The sequence below is a fragment of the Lycorma delicatula genome, chromosome 1 (assembly GCF_047948215.1).
Source record: "Lycorma delicatula isolate Av1 chromosome 1, ASM4794821v1, whole genome shotgun sequence".
Taxonomy (NCBI): Eukaryota; Metazoa; Arthropoda; class Insecta; order Hemiptera; family Fulgoridae; genus Lycorma; species Lycorma delicatula.
This window is the reverse complement of record NC_134455.1, coordinates 396786192-396811275: the sequence shown is the minus strand read 5'-3', so window position 1 is coordinate 396811275 and position 25084 is coordinate 396786192. Positions and strand designations below refer to the sequence as shown.

The 25084-nt window shown below is 30.7% G+C and overlaps 1 protein-coding gene across 12 annotated transcripts in view; it reads left to right on the top strand.

The window, feature by feature from the left end:
* LOC142317386 (peroxidasin homolog) overlaps positions 1–25084 on the top strand; it is a 59645-nt gene that overhangs the window by 26968 nt on the left and 7593 nt on the right. For 11 of the 12 annotated variants that reach the window (XM_075353906.1, XM_075353910.1, XM_075353904.1 and 8 more), the window contains 3 exons: positions 2527–2635; positions 14324–14466; positions 16569–16670. In XM_075353906.1, the coding sequence (XP_075210021.1) occupies positions 2527–2635; positions 14324–14366 (152 nt within the window). In that variant the 3' untranslated portion in view covers positions 14367–14466; positions 16569–16670. Of the gene's footprint in view, positions 1–2526; positions 2636–14323; positions 14467–16568; positions 16671–24493; positions 24690–25084 lie in introns of those variants that run through there. The other variant, XM_075353900.1, reaches the window with a different exon arrangement.

Sequence of the window (25084 nt, the reverse complement as noted above, 5' to 3'; positions counted from 1 at the left end):
ACCATAAAATATAATTAATGTGTATTAAATGAGATTTTAAATTTAATAAAACCCAGTTAACAAAAAATAATAAAAATATTAGCTAAAATAATAATGTTTACCCTATTAAACGGCATTTGTACATGTGTCTGTATGTGTGTGCACCCTCCTTATCTTAGCACCGGAATGTACCAATCACTAGTGGATGTTAATATTCTCTGTTCATTCTAAGAAGGAGATATGAAATAAACAAACTGCGATTGTGGTAGTGTGTGTAATACAGCACACTAATGTATGCGCCAAGCTGTTGTAACTGTTGAATGTTTATAAACAAAAATCGTTGTTTATCATCACCTTCAAATTGCAGTATAAATTCTCTTATTCCATACTGGATATTTTTAATTTTCTTTTAATTATAGTTCTGTGTTTCAGTACTTTTTATGACACACATGTGCATGTGTGTGTATTCGGTTATTGTGTGATTATTTTGCAATTTATTTACTGTGCGATTATTACTGATTATTGTGAGATTTCTGGTTTGATTAGCCTACACATATGTGTATTCGAATAGTTTATCAATATGGCTGATAATTCAGGAACATCTTTTAATAAGCATAAAAAAGGGAAACATTTGCGAAGTGGTGAAAAAAAAAAGTTAAATATATTCAGTCAACTGCTGGAGAAAAATTTTATGTTGATTAAAAAGGAAATAGTGAAACTTGCTTCTGAACTAAATGCTGTGTCAGTTGTGTCCAAGGAAAGGAAAAAATTCCTGTTAAAAACTGAAAACATGAAAAACCTGTTCTAGGAAAATTGGATGAATTTGACAAAAATATAATAATATTGAATGTACATAATTTCTTTTTTCAAAATGAAATAACCTTAAAAAATTACTGGCTGTGATAAACTGTGACAGAGTTTACCAAAGATTGGACGCACTAGTTTATACAAAGTACTGTTGTTGATGGATTTTAAACTTATTAAAAGAAATAAAATGTAATTGTTGATCGAAAGATCATAATTTGGCAGCATTATTTAAAAAAAAAATAGCTAATTATTGAATGAGATGTGGGTAAATGAAGGCCACACCACTTCAAGAATTTGGTGTGATACTACAGTTACATCGGTAAAAACATTATTTCTCTCAGGATTAAGCAGGAGCCTACAAACTGCAATAAATATCTACTTCTTAGAATGAACAAAGAGTATATCTCGTAGTGATCAGGTGTATATATATACATATATATATTATTATAGTGTTATATTATTAATATATAGATATGTAGCATATATATTAATAATATATTTTTTTAATCAATTTTTGACACCTAATGCATTCCGAGATGGCACCTGCCCGGAGGGCCTAGCTAGTTAAATAATAAAAATGCTAACTTCAGTTTACATTACTACATTAACTAAAATGTAAAACCTCAATTTACATTTTATATTATTAGTATCAATTATTTTATTAAATCAATTTAACACAAATTTTTCTTTTGAAACCTGTAAATTGAAGTATGCATGAGGTAGTGAAGTAGGCATCATAATAATGCAAATATCTGTAATAGCATTAATATTACGTTCCTAGGATGACTTTTATTTTTCTGCAGATAACTTTTATTCTTTTCTTGCCAAACCATAATTATTTTTAAAAATTGATGGAAAATATATTCACAATTCCAAAGGAAAAATACAGTTCTACTTTCTTAGTATTCATATATAGCAACTTTTTAATTGGAGTGTTATTATACTGTTACATAGCTAATATTTTTATTAATTGAAAAGTAAGGTACTTGCGTATTAACGCAAATTAACAGGAGTGTTTTGATTATTTAAATAATAAATAATTGCAATAATTACTGAATTTATTAAATAAATACTCAAAAAATTACACTGTTAATTAGTCAAGGTTAGCGAGCGTAGGTTAAGTTTGGTTAAATTATATTTATAAAATAAATAAATATAAATAACCATTTATTAAAATTAATAAAGAGAATGTTCATTTTCCACCGAAATCTGATTGACTACTTTGTTTTTAAATAAAGCTGTAGCTGCAGTGGCGTTAATATGTAAGTACCAAAAGTAATTATTGAAAACGCATGTTGTTTCCAGAAACAGTAAAGAGTGAGAAAATCTTATTTATTTACAGTTTCAATCACAAGAGATGAAGACGAATTGGCAAAAATCATTATCAAATACAGATTTAATTCTGAGTGATTGTAAATACCGGCCTCTTGGTTTAAAGATCTATCAATAAGTTTAATTTGTTAATCAAATTAGGTAAATTGAAAGTAAATAGATATTCAGCCTCATTTCTATCTAGTTAAAAACAACTGAAGTGGAAATCTGAATCTCAGATTTTTAACAATCAAACACCTTTTTTATTATTGTATCCAACGAGGACAATGTTTTTTTGTAATTAAGTCTCAAACTGTCACATTTCATTTTCTCTCGTTTAGCTATTCTCGTTTCTTTGTTTTATATACTTTAAAAAGCAAATTATTTAATTATTAATTTTGGGCATTAATAAAAAATATTTGTTTTCAGAGCAACTTGCAGAAATACGTAAGATACGATTGTCAAGACTTCTTTGTGATGGAGGTGATAATATACAGACATTACAACTGAAAGCAATGGAAATACCTGATTATGAAGAGTGTGTATTACTATAATAAATTTATGCCTTTAATTTTTATGTTTATTTAGTTTTATATATTTTGATAATCTTGAGAAATGGATTATTTAATAATCTAAAAATTATTACCTTTGTAATCAGTTACATTAATTTGAATGAAACAGGAAAAAGTATCACGTTTTTACTTAGTTATTTTGATAGCATTTCTTTTTTCTTACCTTAGTACACATTACGTATCTTCTACATGAATAATTTTGTGAAAAAATTTATTTTACAAGTAAAATATTTTAACTTCAGAAATCACTTAGAACAAAAAGATGAAATTATTCCCTCTTTAAATTATGATCACAATAATATTTCACTCAAATATAATATGACAATACACTTTTAAAAATGTGTAATATTATTCAATGATAAAAATATTTTTGAATAATGAAGCATGAAGAAAAATACAAGAGTAATTGAACTGAATTTCTAATATTTTATGTTAAAATGTTTATATTAATGGGATGTATAATTACAATTCAGTTATGATAATCCAAAAAAAGTGATTGATGATTTCAGGCTCTATATATCAACAAAATGCAAATATTCATATGTACTTAATGCGATAAAGAATTAAACAAATTAAATATAAAGTTGCATTGTTTACTTTTTGTGACAGTTATTTGCGTTTTTTTTTTTCTTGATATCGTCACATAAGCTTGAAGCTTGTGCGTGGGATATGGAATTGTATAACATATGAAAAATGCTATGCTTGTTTGGAATTTGAACCCGGGACCACTAGATGAAAGTCGCTACCACTCCGCCATCGGTAAATTTATGTTAAAATAATCAATTCTTTATTGATAAATCAAATTTATTAAATGTAATGTTTTAAAGATTTAAATCACATTTTCATTCATAATTGTGTGTATCTTCATCGTTCCAACCCCTGTAGGGAAAGATACCAACCTTGTGACAATTGTGGTTGTCATACCACCCCGCCGTTCCTAGCCCTCCTGATGGGCTGTAATGGACATTGTCTTTTGACTCTCTTACTGATTACATATCACAGTCATCAGCCGGCCCTCAGTTGAGATGCCGCTGATGTAAATGCCTCTGTAAACATTTATATCAGTGAATTTTAACTCAGCCTTTGTTGTAGGCTTCTTTCGCACATCTCTGTCCTGCATCGTTGCTCTCTGAACTAGTTAACCGAGTTCACGGAAGCACGAACCCTGAACATAGTTCAATACTTTAAACAAGCTATAAGTGATTGTAATTGTCTCATAAATATATGAGCCTATTTCAGTAATATTAATGCACACCAGAAGAAATGTTGATCGCAACAATGAAATTTAGACGTAGTTCCCTTAGTGATCTGAATATGATCAATTCCAAGTCTTAAACTTAATTGCCACCACGGACTCTGGTCTGGTCTACCAGGGAGTAGAGGACAGACCTCTTTCTTCCACTTGGCTTCATTGCAGAGTCCCATAGGACATTTACTTCATCGTGTAACAAACTACCCTCGTCAAGATAGTGCTACATCTCTCAGCTGCAAGGACAACTATGCCCTTGGCAGTGCAACACCATCCCACTGAGCAATACTGCTACTCATTCATAAACTGCCCTCATCAAAACAGCGCTATACTGTGTATATCTTCATCTCAATTCCCTCCCAAGGGGAGAAGATCCTGCCTCTTAGCGTGTCCGGTCGCTACACCACCCCCTCCGTTCCTTGCCAGTTGTGGCTTTAGTAGTGTGTATATTTTCAGCAGAGATGCACTGGTACTGAACGATACTGCTTTTTTAGAGAAATAAAAATTTGTCCTTTCACATAAAATTTGTTTTAACTTAAAGCCATCCTACATTTTATTTTACATAACAGATATAACCTAAATTATAAAAATCAGTCTCCATAAAAATGATCCTTGCTTTTGAATATCTAAAGGCAAATGACAAAGTAAAGGCAGTTACGTTTATATGGATTTGAATACTACATTGTGAATACTGGTGTTCTTTGGTGGTTGGGTTTCAATTAACCACAAATCTCAGGAATGGTTGACATGAGACTGTACCAGGCTACACTTCATTTACATTCATATATATCATCCTAATTCATCGACTGAAGTAATACCTTATGGTGGCTCCAGAGAACAAAAAAAAAGGCAGACTGCAACAAAATAAATCGTTAAGAATGTAACTCGCATACAAAGATTGTAATTTATACAAAAGGTAACATGATATAGGATCTTAATAATAATGTTGAGATTAAAGATTAACACAACAGAAAGAAATTGAGAGTAGCATCAAATTGTTCAAATGACCATTGACCACAAAACAAAACAAAAATCAGCAACAAAGTTTAATTTTCTGATATATTTGGTTAAAAAATACACCACAAAATTAAACAATTGGTTGTTCATATCATCTTGTTACCTTGTTAAGACAACACTTGATGTGTGAATAACGCATCTGTACCAGTATGTTATTTTTTGGGCTCATTATCAGTAAGAATATTTTGTGTGCTGCAAAAATATTTTTTGCTAAGATGGGAAATAGTATTACTTTGATAGCAGGAAGTCCACAAGGTTTAATAGAATTGAAAAGAAATTTATTGGCCTCAAATTTCTGTACGAAAGACAAAACTATTATATTTGTTTATATTTATTACCAATATAGTATAATAAATTGACTGGCTATATCAAAAATATAATATATATAAAAATAACAAATACAAGAAAAAATCAACTGTAATATGTAATACAAAACTGTATATGAATTGTAACTACAAACAAAAATATAAGCATACTAATAAGTAATTAGTTTACAAAACTGATTTTCCATAAAATTAAAAAAATTAAACCGCATTTAAATTTAAATCTGTCAAATAAATATTACTTTAGTCTCACCAAAAATTTTAATAATAAATTCATCTTTCATAATGTAATTTTTTCAATAAATCTAAGATTTGTGTTTATCCTATGAAAGTTATTCCTTTTTCTTTTATAATATCAGCAGTTACTGATGATAGTGGGGTTAAAAGCATTGAAAACTTATTTTCAGCCAAATTAGAAAATCTGTTTTATTAATTAGAAACCATCCATTTGTTTATATTTATGAATGTACAATCTTTACTGAGAATAGTCATTTATTTTTAAAAAATGATGATTTCACATCTATCAAACCAACACCAGAACTGTTTTCATGTAATTCAACACAATTTTGGATTATTAGAAAGTGCCTTACTATGCTTCTGTTCCCAATTTTATTAAATTTCCGAATCATTTAAAAAAAATCTTCTTAGCAATCTATTTAAAATATAATTAAAAGTGTTTTTTTTTCACTGAAAAAATGTTACCTTTAAATGAATAATTTTTAAAAAAAATTGTTTAAATCCTTAATATTTTTCATCTTCATTTTTTTTTTAATATTTTGCTTAATGAATTAATTAACCATGGAAGCTTAAAGTTTGTACTCGGGAATATGGAAATGAAATTTGGAACATTAGAAAAATGCCATTCCTGACAGAGATTCAAACCCAGGACTCCGGATGAAAGGAAGAGATGCTACCACTCTGAAACAGAGATTTTAATATGTAAATAAATATATAAATACTCTTCCACCTGAACGAACAATCAATGACAGACAGACTCCAGAAAATTGAAAGAACTTGCATCAATAAAAAGTACTGTAAAGACAGGCAGTGGTGGATTGTGCCCAATGAAGTCTTGTACAAAGATTTAGAACCCATCACTGATTTTTTTTTTTTTTGGGCGAAAAACGGTTGGTCGTTATCATCGCCCGGAAAATAAATAAATAAATAAAAGTAATTAAAACTTAAAACTACTATCACAGGAAGCAAAATCCGGAATGGGTGTAAAAGGCCCATTCTCGGATAACAAAAACACTAACATGTAACTTAAAACTACGTTAAAAACTATCATATTAAAAATAAATAAAACTTAAAACTAAAAAGAGATAGAACTTACAACTAATATCATAGACGAATTTAAAAAACGTAAAAAAAAATATGAATATATATATATATAAAAAAAAATTCAGATAGGGAGTGTAAAAGGCTCGCTACTCGGATAACAAAAACAATACATAGGACTAGAGTAATTAAATTTTTTGTATTAACCCTATACTACGCAAAAACAGAAACATCTGGTTTAAAACCTCTTTATCATTACACAAGATACCACGGATGTTTCTGGGTAGTTTAAATTTACGACCCAATGCCGCATAACATATGTAGTCCACGAGTATGTGGCGCACAGTCACGCGGCAGTTGCATCGTGCGCATAGAGGTGGTTGTTCTCTTGTAAACAGGTACTCGTGTGTCCCATCCGCAATCGACAGAGAACTACTTCCTCATGCCGGGGTTTTCTGTATGAGGAGTCCCATGGTAACACAGAATCTTTAATCTAACGGAGTTTATTATCAATGGCAGCCGTCCAATCACCTTGCCACCTTGCTCTTAATAATTGTTTTTCATAGTTAATGAAATCAGAAGTAGCAACTCGGGTGGTGAAAGGACGCTGGTTACATGCTTCTTTGGCAGCGGAATCTGTATGTTCATTACCTGGAATCCCTACGTGGCTAGGGACCCAGCAAAAACTTAATTCTGTGTTGCGATTATTCAACTCAGCGATTGCGTTGTAAATTTCAATGATGATAGTATGTTTGGAATAAAAGTTTTTTAACGCTTGGAGAGCACTACACGAGTCACTGCAAATAAGAATTTTTCTATATTTAGGATTAATGATGTTTAGAGCCTTATTTATAGCGTATAGTTCAGCGGTAAACACACTCATAATACCGGTTAGACCAAACATATAAGTTCTTTCATCGACAACAAATGCACACCCAACTGTATCGTTTTGTTTCGATCCATCAGTGTATACAACCGCGTGTGGTTTCATCTTGGAGACAACACACTGAAACATTTGCTGAAAGACAATAGATGGTGTTGATTGTTTATTGTATGTAGTCAGGTCAAAATTAAAATTTATAAGGTTTATTCTCCATGGAGGATATGAGCAAGCATACATAGGAAAGAATGACGGTGTGTCAACATTTATATGCTGCAGCAGACGCCAGGTACGGACACCTACAGGTGCAGTACGACGTGGATGGTCCTCATACTTTCTTAGATTAGGATTTCTAAAGACCGAGTCAAGAGCCGGGTGATTTGGCTGTCCTCTGAGACGAGCAAAATAAGATAATAAAAGTTGGTCTCGTCTATCCCAAAGTGATGGTTCACCACAGTCTACAAGTAAGCTTGCGACAGAACTTGATAGCATTTTAAGTACGAATTGACGAGCTGAAGAGTAGGCAACACAACCATAATCTAAACGGGAGCGAACAAAGGAATAGTAAAAACGTATCATACATGATCTATCGGCTCCCCAGTTGGTGTTAGTAAGGACTCGCATCATATCTAGAATTTTGGGACATTTTGTTTTCAATTCTTTTAAATGTTTGACCCAAGTAAGACGGCTATCAAAAAATAAACCTAAATATTTGCGGAATAGAAGGGTTTCGTAGCCGAGAAAAAACTACACATTTTGTTTTTTCGGATGAAAATGTGAAACCAGTAATCCTGGACCAAGCTTCAAGGTGAGATATAGTGTTCTGCAGTAGTCTCTCTGCTGTAGGTGCTGAACGACTTGCAATGTAGATAGCAAAGTCGTCAGCAAATAGAGAGCATGAGACAGGAGCCTGCACACATTTGGTAATATCGTTTATGGCTACAGAATATAAGGTGGCACTTAATACACTACCTTGGGGCACTCCATTCTCCAAGATGACACTATCTGAGAGCGAATCGTCCACACGAACACGAGCCGTTCGGTGATTTAAGAATCCCTGGATAAAAGCAAGCATATTGCCCTTGATTCCCCATTCTTTGAGAGTGTTAAGAATACCACGTCGCCAGGCTGGGTCATACGCCTTTTTTATATCGAAGAAGATAGCGACGAGGTGCTGCCGATTTAGGAAAGCGTGTTATGTATGGCTGTTTCTAGTGACACTAAATGGTCAATAGAAGATCGTCCTTGTCGAAAACCACACTGTTCTGGAGATAGAAAGCCATGTTTCTCCAAGTACCATGTAAGTCTACGGTTTACCATTCTCTCCATTATTTTTAAACTTCAAAACATTGCAAATAAAATTGGTCCCAAAAATAAAAACAAACCAACTAAACCTCAAAAATGAACCTGGTATACATACAATAAAAAATGCCTGTTAATAAACACAAAAATGAAACTATACAACACAGTGTTAAAACCAGAAGCCACTTACGCAGCAGAAATACTCTTCCACCTGAACGAACAATCAATGACAGACAGACTCCAGAAAATTGAAAGAACTTGCATCAATAAAAAGTACTGTAAAGACGGGCAGTGGTGGATTGTGCCCAATGAAGTCTTGTACAAAGACTTTAGAACCCATCACTGATACCATGCATAAGAGAAGACTAAGGTTCTTTGGACATATCATGAGGATAAGAGGACATCTGAAACTGTTAGTACAGTACAATCTCGACTCGAAAAACACAGACAGGATGCGGATGGATCACAGAATTAAGAGAGGATATGAAGGAAATTGGTCTTAATCAGAAAACACCATATATAAAAATTAAACAAAAAAATGAAGAACAAAAGCACTCGCTTCACACTTTCAACACTAGATAGGACACAAAGATTGGAATGTATGAAAAAGTACTGAGAGGACTAGAAGGCTCAAACAGTCCCATCGAAGAGACTTGGATAATGGACTGATTAAAATAATGATAATAACAATAAATATGTGCTCAAAGAATTTTCATTAATATTTTCTGTATTTTTAATTAATTTGTAATTGTTTTATATTTCATTTCCTTATATATTTATCTCAATCTTATTTCATTTGTTTATATTTTAAATAATTAATATGGACTTTTTAATAACATGTATATTTTTATTTCATAAATAAAAACTTTTGTATTAAGGTTTTACTTTGTTTTCTCTTCATCCTTTTTTTTTTTTTTTGTCTTCAGTCATTTGACTGGTTTGGTGCAGCTCTCCAAGATTCCCTATCTAGTGCTAGTCGTTTCATTTCAGTATACCCTCTACATCCTACATCCCTAACAATTTGTTTTACATATTCCAAACGTGGCCTGCCTACACAATTTTTCCCTTCTACCTGTCCTTCCAATATTAAAGCAACTATTCCAGGATGCCTTAGTATGTGGCCTATAAGTCTGTCTCTTCTTTTAACTATATTTTTCCAAATGCTTCTTTCTTCATCTATTTGCCGCAACACCTCTTCATTTGTCACTTTATCCACCCATCTGATTTTTAACATTCCCCTATAGCACCGCATTTCAAAAGCTTCTAATCTTTTCTTCTCAGATACTCCGATCGTCCAAGTTTCACTTCCATATAAAGCGACACTCCAAACATACACTTTCAAAAATCTTTTCCTGACATTTAAATTAATTTTTGATGTAAACAAATTATACTTCTGAGTGAAGGCTCGTTTAGCTTGTGCTATTCGGCATTTTATATCGCTCCTGCTTCGTCCATCTTTAGTAATTCTACTTCCCAAATAACAAAATTCTTCTACCTCCGTAATCTTTTCTCCTCCTATTTTCACATTCAGTGGTCCATCTTTGTTATTTCTACTACATTTCATTACTTTTGTTTTGTTTTTGTGTTTTTTCACGCGATAGTTCTTGCGTAGGACTTCATCTATGCCGTTCATTGTTTCTTCTAAATCTTTTTTACTCTTGGCTAGAGTTACTATATCATCAGCAAATTGTAGCATCTTTATCTTTTCACCTTGTACTGTTACTCTGAATCTAAATTGTTCTTTAACATCATTAACTGCTAGTTCCATGTAAAGATTAAAAAGTAACGGAGATAGGGAACATCCTTGTCAGACTCCCTTTCTTATTACGGCTTCTTTCTTATGTTCTTCAATTGTTACTGTTGCGGTTTGGTTCCTGTACATGTTAGCAATTGTTCTTCTATCTATGGATTTGAACCCTAATTTTTTTTAAATGCTGAACATTTTATTCCAGTCTACGTTATCGAATGCCTTTTCTAGGTCTATAAACGCCAAGTATGTCGGTTTGTTTTTCTTTAATCTTCCTTCTACTATTAATCTGAGGCCTAAAATTGCTTCCCTTGTCCCTATACTTTTCCTGAAACCAAATCTGTCTTCTCCTAACACTTCTTCCACTCTCCTCTCAATTCTTCTGTATAGAATTCTAGTTAAGATTTTTGATGCACAACTAGTTAAACTAATTGTTCTGTATTCTTCACATTTATCTGCCCTTGCTTTCTTTGGTATCATGACTATAACACTTTTTTTGAAGTCTGACGGAAATTCCCCTTTTTCATAAATATTACACACAGTTTGTATAATCTATCAATCGCTTCCTCACCTGCGCTGCGCAGTAATTCTACAGGTATTCCGTAGAAAGTATTCTGTAGAAAGTTCTACATTTAACGAAAAAGGAGGGACAAAAATTCAAAATAAATGAGCAGTTGAGGAAGGAATCGGAAGAAAAATATAATGGAAGAATTGTGGGTGTGAGGAGACAATGAAAAAAAATGTAGGGGCCCTACTCGAAAAAAAAATTGGAAGAGAAAACTTGAAGATTAGTTTTTCATATCAATAAAATATTCAAAAATTTTAAATATAATGTTTTTAAACATGCAGTATGTCTGCATTTTTTAAATTCTCTTATCACATTTATAAACAACTACTTATACATTTATAACCACTTAAGTTATCTTGCAGGCAGTGTAATAAGAAGCTAAAAAATAAATACTTTATATGGCATAAAGAACATTTAAAATATGTTTTAAAAATCTCATTTAATCTAAGAAAAACATAAGATTAACTATCGAAGTTTTTTTTTAACCCCCGGGTCTACCGTTAGCCATTGCTTCAGAGAATGAGAGATGCATGATTTGTAGAGTGTGTGAAAATGCCATACCTGACCGGGATTTGAACCCGGGATCTCCAAATGAAAGGCCGAACCGCTACCACTTGTGCCACAGATGCCGGCAACTATCGAGGTTGATCAAAAAATTACTAACTTCTCATTTTATTTCAAATAAATCGTTACCTTGATTACGATGCCTTTACATTAATCTACCGAAAATAGGAATCTACTATCAACACAGAAATAACATACATTATAAAGTTTTAAAGCAGTTTATTGTATAAGTTTTAAAGCATTATAAAGTCTGATTTAAAAAATAACACACCATCATTTATATAATTTTATTCTGCATTTAATGGTTTTAAATGGTAATTTTTTATTACGTTTTTGCAAAACTTTTATTACTTTTCACTGCAAAATCTGCAAAAAGTTACAATTAAGGTTTTGACTTTTATTTAACTGTTAAGTGAAATGATAGACTCCAGGGGTATGTAGAGGGCTTTAGGGCCTCTATATACCCCTCTGATGGGTGAGAGAGCAAAATCTGATTTGCCGACTATGACCAAGAAGTTTATTTAGATGTTCATATCACTGTTGTGTCAAAACAAAAGGTCTTGATAGAAAAGCCTGTTGGTATTACTCCAGAGGCCTTCAAGGATGAAGTTATAAAGAAGTTACAGGAATTAAAGATAAGTTTTACAGATAATCTTAAAGATGAACGAATAGTCACAAATGATAGTAAGACAGAAAATAGTATTCGGTAAAATGAGGGGATACGTCAGTATCCCATCAACATTGTTGTTAACAAGCTTTTGGAACCACACATGATACTTTATGATGTTCCGCGGAATTTAGGTGAGGAGGGTTTTATTGATGCCATTTGAGTTCAAAACATTAAATATGCATTAGAGAAATTTAATTAGCTTTGTAAAATAGTATTTCGGACTGGAAGGAAAGGTAGCAGTGAAGTGCACTACGTTATTGAATGCAAAAAGGAGTTGCAGAAAGCTTTTGTAGAAAATGGATATTTGTTCATAGACTTTTGATCTTGTAGGGTAAAAGATTACATAAAGGTGATTCATTCGTTAAATTACAAAATTATGGTTATGTAACCGTTACATAATTGTAATGGTTATGACCCAATGTTAATTACATAAAGGTTTCAGTGTTTAAGGTTTGGCTTGTAGCCAAATCATGCAAAGAAAAGGAGCTCTGCTCCTACTACAGTAAGGAAGAGCATCGTAATATAGGTTGTTTGGTCAAAAAAGAAGGGTGTCCACCTGTGTGTATAAATTGTTCTCGTGTAACGAAGCCGGCTAGACACAACTGTAGGTCAGAAGAATGTCCTGCGTACAATTGTGCGTGGGACTTTCTTAGCAGTCAAATAGATAAATAGATAGTTCATATTTAGATAGTTGATTTTTTAATGTTCTGGTATCTGTTAGTTTCCCTTATTAATCTAGTACTGTTATTATTTTGTATTCCTGTTTTATATGTAATGGTTATGATTGGGTTTATGTTTATGTTTTTGTTAGTTTTATAGTATTTAGATAGTTGTTGATTTCATTTTGTGTTTAAGTTATTTACAAATTTATGTTTTTATTTATTTATTTTTATAAAATTTTTTGGTGTTAATTTAATAAATATTATTTTATTGCATATTTTTATGGATTTCAAGTTATGTTTTAAAATAACAAATCAAAAGTTATTTTATAATTTGTTGTTTTAGCGTCTTGCTTGGTGTTGCACGTGGTAATTGCTTTTTCCCGTTTTTGGGTAGGTGTAGTGTTAGTTACTAGCTCAATCGGGGCGGTCTTACTTAATACTATGAAAGTATTTGTACTGCTAACTAGGCTAGTGTATCACACCGATGGGAATGTCATTCGTGGCATTCTGACTGAGGCAGTCGAGACTGGTGGAAGATGTCTGTTGTTGAGGTAATGAAGATGACCTCCGGTAAAACCCTCAAAGCAAGGTACAGAAGGGGTGAACTGGCAACCGTAACGCAGGGTGTCTTCTCCAATGGGATGAGAATGCTACAGAGTACTTTGTCTACCTTCTCTGACATAACATTCATTTTCTGTACAAAACCTGTTTTACATTTAGTACAGTCTAAATGTAATGCGGCATGTCTTTTTAATCGAATCAACAGGCAAAATTTTGATGTCTTCACTTATAACAATCAGAAATGAGATCATCTGTTTTATCATGAGTAAGGTTTTTGTATTGCTATATTTCAACATTAAATTTTGGTGTAGACTTTGTCAAGAGATTGAACTGTATTGAAATAGTAGGCTTACACATTGAATCCGATATTGCTCCTATAGCACCATTTTATTCATTCCTGATGCAACTCACAATACCCGTCAACAGCACCCAACATATTGTTGCTTGTGATGTCATATGACATCAGACGTGTTAGATCTTGTCAATGATACGTTAACTATTTAATAGTATTTTTAAATTAACCAGTCAGTACTTCTGAACTAGAAATTTTGATGATAAAAGTATTGTGCAACATCACCGATTGCTATTAAATTTACGATCACACCAAAAATCCTATAATGTCAGGCATGTAGTCAAACACGACTACTAGTCATAATTATAACGCTAGACAGAACTGCCAAATAGCCTAATATCTGCACTTGACATAGGTGTGCATGAGGTTGTTAATTGTTCAAGGATAGTTATTTTTATTTTAATCTAATTTTATTTCAAATTTAACACAGTAACTGCAAACAAATAGAGATTTATAACCATAATTAATTTTTCTGTTCCAGGCATTTGTACATATATCTACAGCTTTCTCAAACTGCCATTTAAATAAAATTGAAGAAAAAGTTTATGAAACAATCATTGATGACAAATTAATCACTTTAACTGAATACCTTGATGATCAGCAGCCGGATCAACTTACACCCAAGTAAATCTTATAACAATGAAATAATTTTTTAAAACAAATTTCTACTTTTAGTTAGAAATTTTTACACAATAGTATTAACATCGGTGTGTGTCATATCTACGTACTTAAACTAATCCATAATACTTGGTATTAATTATGTTTAATTTTATTTAACATCTCTGCTAATCAAATAAACATTTTATTCTATAACTGAATAAATATACAAGCATATTTAATATGCTTGTATTCACATACAAGCATATTAAATATGTTTAATTATATTGTTAAAGGTATAGATGTATGTTATAAATTCTTTCATAAGTATCAATATGGAATGCAGCTACACCTTAGTACAAATACAATTTTTTTTTAAAATGATAACTGTGTAACAAATGGATGAGTGACATATGACTTTCTCCTAATATTATTTTAAAGCATTATTATTTTAAAGCATATTTTTCGTAATACTCAGAATTTAAATGAAATAAAAAACATAATTTTTCTGTGGCAGTATTTATGTAGTATAATATAATTATAGTTAATATGGCCTTTGTTCTTCTCCATGCAGCTTATCACATTTTTGTTATCCGAAATTTAAAAAAAATATTTGCTCTTATTAATAAGAAACTGCTTCTTTAGCTGCTAGGGCTGAATTCAATCATTTATCATTAAACTGGATAAAACAAAACATGTATTGATAGGCTACTCTCAGCTCCTTGGTAACACCAACATTTCATATTTTCTGCTGTATGTTTCCATGAATGGTTGTAGATTGAAGAACAGACAATATTATTCTTGGAATTTGTTTTGACGAGTTCTTGAGGTAGTTTGTTGAGGTTACATACACATGTGATTGTGTTTATGCAGCCATGTGCTAATTTAAATGATGAAAATGATTTATTTCAGTCTATCTTTATGTAACTCATAACATGAAATTTGTTGTTCTTAACTTTGATTATTGCTTTATAATCTATAATAATCTAACTCTAGGGCTGGAGGATGCTGCTGATGGCTTTCAGATATTCAGTATTTGACATCAAATGTTATGTACAACATTAAATACTTAATACAGTTAAAACTTGAGAAACAAAGGAAGTTTCTCATGTCTGTGTTCATATCATTTAATAGTTAAATTTTTAGTTATTGCTTTAAATATTTGAAATATTCTGCCTGTTATAACTATATTCCAATAGTCTCTTTATTAACTATGAGGCTTTTTGTTAAACTATGATAAGTATGTACACAGTCATCAATAGCAAAAGTCTAACATGTCTGCTATTTAAAAAAAAAATTTTTTTTTTTGCTTCTTTTCGTGGTCTTAAAATATATAATTCAATACTCTGATTGTATGTGTAATATTTAAATTACATATTTAATTATTTTATTAATTTATTAATTTTTCAATGTACTATTAATCTTATTATTTAATGTTTTTTATTAATTCATTATTTCATTTATTGTGTTTTTGTTTTGTAATTGCTTATTCTACGTTCTGCATTTCATATGTACATTGGAATTTTTTTTTAACTACTAGTTATAGAAAACAATAAATAAATTAATCAATCAGTTAATCTGTTTCTTCTTCCATGTACTTCATAAATGAGTGGAATATCTGATCTTTGTAGAATCTGCACCCCTTCTGTTGGGGGACTAAAGCAAAACCAAGAAAGTAGCTTACCTGAATATAAGTACTAATACTTTGAGGTTGTTTTAAGTAATAAACATGTTGTTATTAAGAATTCTAAAAGTTAAAATGGGAGAAAAACCTGATTTCACTCAATTATGTTCAGGGTAGAACATTACTTTCCTCAGAATGATCATTTTAGAAAGGAAACATGGTATTACAGAAGCAGTACTCATATGAATACTTCATGATTGTTAATTACAACCTGCGCTGTCAATAAAGTAAATACTGTAAAAAAAAAAATATCAAATACAAATGTGCTAAAATGCACCTGGCATATGTAGGGTTTAGATAAAATTTACAGGATAGTTTTTAAATTAGGGTAAATTAATATACTTTCTTATGTGGTTGGTATTTCCTTTCCAATTTTTACTCTTCAGATCTCCTAATGGAATCTGTTTAAAAATGTATTAATCAAAAACTACTCTTGCTTTTTCAGATTTTTGTCCTAATACATACATATATACCAAGAGGGTTGCTGAAAGTGTTTTTAATAAATATGGTAAAGGGCTTCCTGTCGTTATCGTAAGGCCCAGCGTAAGTAAGTACTCGATTTCTATAATCATTTATATTAATTAGTAAAAAATAATTACAAGACAAAATTAAAATATCAAGATTCTTAATCTTCTACAGAATAGCAGCAGTAGCTCGTCATATTTAATGATCTGCTGCTGGGTGATAGGGTGATCAATGTCATAGCCCACAATCATTCACATAATGTTGTTGGAACCAGGTTCAAAACCAATTAAATGTGCATTACTACTGTATGGATTTGAATACATATATTAGTTTTGACCTAAGATGAATCAACAGTTATTTTCAGTACCCAAAAATAATTGGCCTGTGACTGAATATTATAAACTAAATTGTGATATAAGCTTAACAAACAAAAAAAGCAGAAATCAAGATAAATGTTGTATATAATTTTTAAATAACTCAATGTCTACCCATAGTAGAACAGCCTGTTTACTGTCAAAACCTCTACATGTACTAATAACTACATTTTCTTGAAAATGAGTGAATATATTTCTATCATGATATAGAAAGAATATTACATTTAGAAATTGACAATATTGATGTGGATGAGTTGTGCAATTCAAGTGAAACAGAAGACTTTGCTAATGATATTGACGAAGTTCATGCTGATGGTTTAGTAGATCCTAATGTTGAAGATGAACAAGAATTAGATTCGGTTCCAGAAAATAACCGTGGGAATTATATAGCGAAATCAGGTAATGAAATTCGAGAATGTTTAGCTCATAAAGTTAGAGGGTTACTCATAGAATCATAGAAAATATATTTTGTGAAAAACCAGATTTAAAGGATACTGATATAGTAACTACTATTTATGATTTTTTTTTTGAGATTTTTTCCAGGAAACTTTCTTTTATTGTGAAACATTCGAATGAAGAGGCAGTTTTGTGAAATTTAAATGCTTGGCTTTTTAAAAATACTTATTTTATTAAGAGCATATAATGATAATAACTTAGATATCATGATTTGTGGTCAAATGAATTCAGAAGAGCAGCATATATCACTCCTATGAGTTGTAATAGATTCCGTGGTTAGCTCACAATTACATGATTTGATGATTAACAAACAAGAAAAATTAGGCAACAGAATGACAAATTTACTCCAGTAAGGGAACACTTTGAAATTTTCGATAACGATCTTTCCAAACATTACACACTAACAGAAAATACAGCTAACGATGAAATGTTGTTCAGAGGTCGATGTCCATTTAAAGTAATTTAAAAAAAAAACTGGAAAGTAATGGTATTCTAATTAGACTTTTAACAGATTGTAATCAACACTTTGTACTGAAAATGGATATCTATTGTGGAAAAAGACCGGGGTATACCTGCTGACACAATATCAGTCATAAACTGTCTGGATACTTATACTACAAAGTCAGGGAGAAATGTAATTACTAATCGGTTTTATGTAGCTTTACAAAGAACATGATCTAACAGTGGAAGGAACCGTGCAGTCAAACAGGAAGTCCATACCAAAGGAGTTAAAAGAAACTGGGAACCAGCCATTGCATTTAAGTATGTTTACATTTATAGATCCAGAATCTAATAAGCCTCCTGTGATTTATAGTCATACAAATCAGTTTTACGACTGATTTTATAGTCAAGAAGTACTTTTTAGGCTTTTATAAGAAAAGCCTAAAAAGTACTTCAACTTCTTGTCTACGCAACATAATGTGTCTAATGAGGGAAAAATGGAATCTAATATAACCCTCTTTTACAATTCTACAAAAGGTGCTATGTATTTAATCGATCAAATACCAAAGGGGTACCCAACAAAAGGAGTGCTCAAAGGTGGCCATTTTCTGTTTTTTATGCTCCTAATTTATGTTGTATATATAAATGCTTTTTCACTATACATTCAGAACTATCCAGAATGGAATAAAAGTAAAACAAATAGAAAAAGAATCTTTATCAGAACTTGAATTACACCTTATCAAACCTGCTGTGATAGAATGATCAAACAGTATTTTTGGAGTACAAATCCAATAATCACAGCAATAGAATGCATTTTAGGATATGCATTCAACAACAACTTCCAAACAGAAAGTAACTGAGTTGTGGAAAGGTTGATGCCATACCTGTTTAGTGAAGCTTCTTTAAGGAAAGAAAAACAGAACAAATTGAGTAAAATAACTATTGTTTATGCAGAGTGTAATGGATATGTATGTGTAAACTATTAAGAAAGATGAAACATTTGTTTTGAATTAAAAAAAAGTAATCGAATAGTTTAGTAGAAATGTTTGAAATCTACTGATGATAAAAGAACATTATTATTTTTTTAAGATTTTTAATTTAGTATCATCACAATCTAGTTGTTTTGTTTTATTAAATAAATCATACTTTATAACAAATCTGTAAATATTAAACTTCTTAATTAATATAAACACATGGTAAGAGGTATTTTAAGTGTGGAGATTTTTTGAGCCCCCCTTGCTCCTGTGCATTACTAAAAATGCCTTGTCATCTTGGATTAAGCTAACAAAATGCCATTAAATTTTTGAAAGATAATATGGTTTAAAAAACATCTTTGTTTTTAGAAATGTGGGAATGTACTCCAGAAACGATTTTTGGAGCTATTGCATGGCTCTGTATTTTTTATTGCTCCTGATGCTGATAAAAAAAATCAGTTGTAGGTGGTTGTTATTACTGTGTCCCAAGCATTGAAATGTTTAGGAAAACATTTTTAAGATAATAATATAATTAATCAATTTTGTGTTTTATATTCAATATGCTATTTTTGTTAAATTTATTGTGTTTATCAATTTTACTTTGCTTTAGTTCATTAGGTCCATAAAGTTTTGTGGTATGCAAAAAATTTACTTGCAATTGATAAATTTGTATGCCATGTCAACAAAATTAAATCAGACCTAAGCTTTAAAATAAAAGAACAATAAAAAGAAAAGAAAACAATAAATTAACCAAAAATGGAAAGATTTGTTAATTAGAGTATGCATAGGAGAATTATCAAGTGCAGTTACAGACATATAAGTAGGATCTTTAAACCCATCGGGTTGGTCTAGTGGTGAACGGAACTTCCCAAATCAGCTGATTTGGAAGTCAAGAGTTCCTGCGTTCAAATCCTAGTAAAGGCAGTTTTATACGATTTTAATACCAGATCGTGGTTACTGGTGTTCTTTGGTGGTTGGGTTTCAATTAACCACACATGTCAGAAATGGTCGATCTGAGACTGTACAAGACTACAATTCATTTACTCTCATACATATCATCCTCTGAAGTAATACCTGAACTGTAATTCCTGGAGGCTAAAAAAATAAAAAAAGTAGGATCTTTAACAAATAAGAAAAAGGTGGTCCAATTCTTTTTCTGTATATTAGAGAGATGTAAAGATAAAAAGAGAAATGTTTAATATAGAAGTCTAATATTTTTCCATATAAATTATATTAGATTACATGTATGAAATAGCGAGTTAGATCATTTTGGTGAAATTTTATTTTAATACACTATTTAATATAGTTGGCTATATATTTACTATAAAATTGAATATACAAATAATTTAATTTGGCCAAATACATGACTATGACATATAAAGTTTCAAATTATATTTATCAAATTATATTGTAACTAAAAAAAATGCAAAAATATCAATAAAGCTAGTAATATAAAATATATATAAGATGCATCAAAAAGCATCAAAAGCATCTTTTGATGCAGTCTTAAAAAAGTTCATTAAGAGACTGGAGAAAAATTTTCAAGCAAAATGTACTTAAAAGTCAAACTAGGTTATATAAGAGTCTTTGGTGGTTGGGTTTCAATTAACCACACATCTCAGGAATGGTCGAACTGAGAATGTACAAGACTACACTTCATTTACACTCATACATATCATCCTCATTCATCCTCTGAAGAATTATCTAAACGGTGGTTACTGGAGGCTAAACAGGAAAAAAGAAAGGAGGTTATATAAGAGTATTTGTACAAAGATTGCTTAGGAAAGAAGGTACAAGACTATGAAGAAATTCAGGAAGGAAACAGAGAGTGGAATCCAGACATAGTTAGAAAAGAGAAAGAAATAATACCAGATTGAAAATAAAGGAGAGTTGGAACAATAGGAAATTAGATGGTAATTAACTATTGAACGTAGTCCTATAGTGACCAATAAAAATGTGTGGGTGTCGGTGTGAATGTGCATATGGATATGTGTGTGCATGTTATATATTTTTCTGTGTGTAATGATTAGCTTGAAACAAAACAAATGGTTTGTTTATATATGCTTTTATTAGCATGATGAATTTTTATTAGTGAAGTAATAGAAAATTGGAGCTATATTTAGTGAAGTTTTTTTGTATATAACAGCTAATATCTATAAACTGAAGTATTAAATTATTTTTTTAAAAACTTTTAATAGAAACCTCGTGAATCATTATTCTACGTGTAAATTCTGCAAAATAATGTCAGTCTGCTGGAAATCAGAACATCTGCTCAGCAATCTACTATTTTAAGAATTTTCATTTTTATAAATGACATTATTTTCAAAAAAAAAATATTCAGTGACTGAATAAATCTGCAATAAAAATAAATAAAAAAGAAATTCATGTCTGTCTTGTGGGTTACTAAACCATTGTATAATAGATAAACAGTCTGTTGTTTTTTGACCTGCTTAACTGCGTTTTACATATTTAAATTTAAGCAAGTCATTAAGATATACCCGCAGGATTATGACGGCTAGTACAGTGCCTGTTATCCAAACTGAAAACATTCAGTTTAGTTTTAAAGTGCAGAAATTTTAAATTGCTTTTCTTGTAAACAAAACTTCTTATTTTATGTTACTGGATGGTATTATGTATTACTTTTAAATACTTTATAATTCTGCTGTTAATTATTTATAAATGATTAAGTATTTTGCCATAAAAAGAAATATTATAACTTTTAAATATTTCAATAATGTAAGCCTATTCTCAACAAATATTATTATTACATCAGCAGACAAAAGCTAAATGATAATTAACTACCATTATAATTGTCTGACATATATAAACATAGTTTATAATGGATCATGATTTTATTTATCGTAAAAATAAACATGGACAAGCCAAGTATTTTAACTCAGGAAATAAGTCACCTTTCTTAGAATAATATCAAGAAACAATGTAGCTGTATTGTTTGCTATGGTTTCATAGTTTTCAAATACAGCCAGGCCAGTATAAAAATAAATAATTACCCATAATCCTATGTTATTTAATGCTTGAATATAATTTAATTACTAAGCGTCCTTTATTTATTGATCCTGTAAGAGCATTTGTGCAAATTCTGCATCTTTTTATTAGAGTTTTGATTGAGAGTAATCATATTTTTTAATCTGTTACGCATTTTTAGTGTTTTATAATTATGAGTGAACTTAAGTCTACCATAAACTACAAAAAACTAAAGCGGCAGGCCTGGGAAATAATAAATAGTGTATATGAGTTTGTGAAACAAGAAGGTGATCATTTTCCGAAAAAAGAAGATAAACTCCTGATTCACAATCAGAAATGTGAAGAAAGAACAGCAGCTGTGTTTGGGGTATCACAATCCCAAGTTCTAAGAGCAAACCCAACAGGTTGGTCTAGTGGTGAACGTGTCTTCCCAAATAGAGTCTTCCCACAGAGTTCTTTCAGTCGAGAGTTCCAGCATTGAAGTCCTAGTAAAGGCAGTTACTTTTATACAGATTTGAATACTAAATCATGGATACCATTGTTCTTTGGTGGTTGCATTTCAATTAACCATACTAATCAGGAATGGTCGAACTGAGACTGTACAAGACTACATTTCATTTACACTCATACATATCATCCTCTGAAGTAATACCTGAACTGTAATTACCGGAGGCTAAAACAGGAAAAAAAAGTCCAAGGAGCAAGAAAAAGTAGCTGCTAAAAAAATTAGCCAAAAATCCGGCAGAGACTTCTTTCTCTACTCCAAAAAACTACAAACCCCATGAAATTCCTGCAGTGGGACTAGATGACCGACAAGTGTGAGTTGAGATGGATTATACATGAATTTCGCAAAATTTGTAAACCATGAAAAAAATAATGTTAGCGCCTCAAGATGACAATGGTTATTCAAGAAAAAAGACAAGTTTGAAAAAAATATTAAAAGATTTGGGCTTTACATGGAGAAAATCTGAAAATAACAGAAAGATTCTTACAGAGCAACATAAGGTTTAAGTAGTCAATACTGCCATAAAAAAAAGTAGTCACTGCCATAAAAAAAAATGTAGAACTGGAAACAGGCTGATGGTGTACCTTGACGAGTCATATATATTATCTTCTCACACTATAAATAGGTCGTGGTGTAGTGATTTAGGTGATGGGCTGAAAGTTCCTTTTTCAAAAGGCAGCCTATTTCAAAGTACAGGTTAAAAAAGAAATGGGTTTTATACCAAACGCCTTACTAACTTCACAAGCAAGATTAAAAAGTGGCAATTGCAGAGGTCAGATGAAAGCAGAAAATTACTTTAAATGGACAGAAGAGATATTAATTCCAAATTTCCCCAAATTTCTGTGATAATTTCTGACATCGCATCCTATTACAATGCCATGTTAGAAAACCCACCAATCTCCACTAAAAGAAAAGAATATATGATAAAGTGGTTACAGAAGCATTCTGTTCCTCATTCTTCCTTGATGCTGAAATCACAGTTATATGAATTGATAAAAGCAATCGGGGAAAAGTTTACTGTCTATGTGTTTGATGAACTTTTACAAAAAAAAAAAGGGCAAGACGTTCTGCAACTACCTGCATACCACCCAGAATTAAATCTTATCAAGATGGTTTAGTCAGAAGTTAAAGGATACGTAGCAAATCATATTGAAACTTTTGATATCAAAGATGTTCAAAGGCTATGTGAAAATAGGCTGACATGAATGAAAAAAGTTGGAAGGTATAAAGTGATAAGGTTACCGAAACAGAAGCTGAATGAATATATGCAACAAGAACACAATATTGATAATAATATGGAATCATTTATTATTTCTTTAAAAGAAGATATTAAAAGTGACAATGATGATTCTGATGACAGTAACCTCAGAAATTCTAATATTTCTTTCAAACTGAATGAACGTCTCCCTCTTTAATTAAAATAGTTTTTGTTTTATTTTTATATTTAAAATAATTAGTTTCTACTGGAATTTTCGATCCTATTATTTAGTGTATTTAATCGTATTACATTAATTTTTTAATATCTGTTATATTATTAAAATGTAACACCAGCACTCAATGAAGGTAATATATTTTGATTTGCATGTTTTATTATTTTATGTTTTTTTATTTTTTTTATTTTAGAGCTGCTATTCTGCAATTCTCAGCCTCATGTAAGTGCTTCTGTAATTCTTGTCATGTTTACCATTTTGTAAAATGCATAGTAACATTTTTTTTCAGAAAATGGTCGGATATTAATCAAACGTTTTTCACTGATTCAATTAAATTTGACATAACTTTATATATATATAAAATTAAATTTAAAAACATTATAATCTTCAAAGTATTAGCTGCACATTTAAGGTGATTAAAATTTCAAAAAATTGTGTTCTGCAATCCGATACTAACACCATAATACATCTTACGAAGGCCCATTCATTGTTAGGTAATGAAGTAAATGTGTTATGCTAAAAGGATAGTAGAATGATTTGAATTGCGGCTTTCACTGCCATAGCACTAAGCATCAAGACTGGCTGCATCACCAATATATATCTTAAATGCTATCATTAGAAGTGGGCTTAATTTAAATTAGTCTGTAAAGAACTCTTAAAAAACAAATGAATAAAGACGAAAATAAAATATGTTTATGAAAAAGTTAATGCAATAACCAATTTTGTTTTATATTTTTCAGTCACAGCTTCAAATAAAGAACCTGTCCCAGGTTGGATTTATATGGTACAATTTATATGCCTTACTGGAGTTTTAATTGGAAATGAAACTGGAGTTTTAAGGTCCATGGAATGTAATCCTCATGCTATAGCAGATATAATACCAGTTGATATGGTACCTAACACAGTAATTGCTTCAGCATGGAATTTAGATTGCAGGTGAGTTTAAAATTTTAATAAAAATTATTAAATTGTATTATTAGTTTTATTAATTTTCTGTCCCATTCTCTGCATACACCTTGTTTTAATTACTGTTAGTTTCTTCTTGGGTTCAACTAAAAAAGTTAATCTTTATGCTTTATCCAGCATTATAATTTTCCATTGTATGTAATTAGCACCAAAAATGCTGGATAAAGCATAAAGATTAACTTTTATATATATATATATATATATATATATATATACACACGTTTTGGATCTAATTTAACCTTTACTTATCACACTGCTAATCAACTAGTAGTACATTTTTTTTTTTCAATTTTAATTTCCTAGAAATTTTTGCCATTGTGTTAATTAAAATCAAGTATTCATGGATGATGAAAATCCATGTGTAA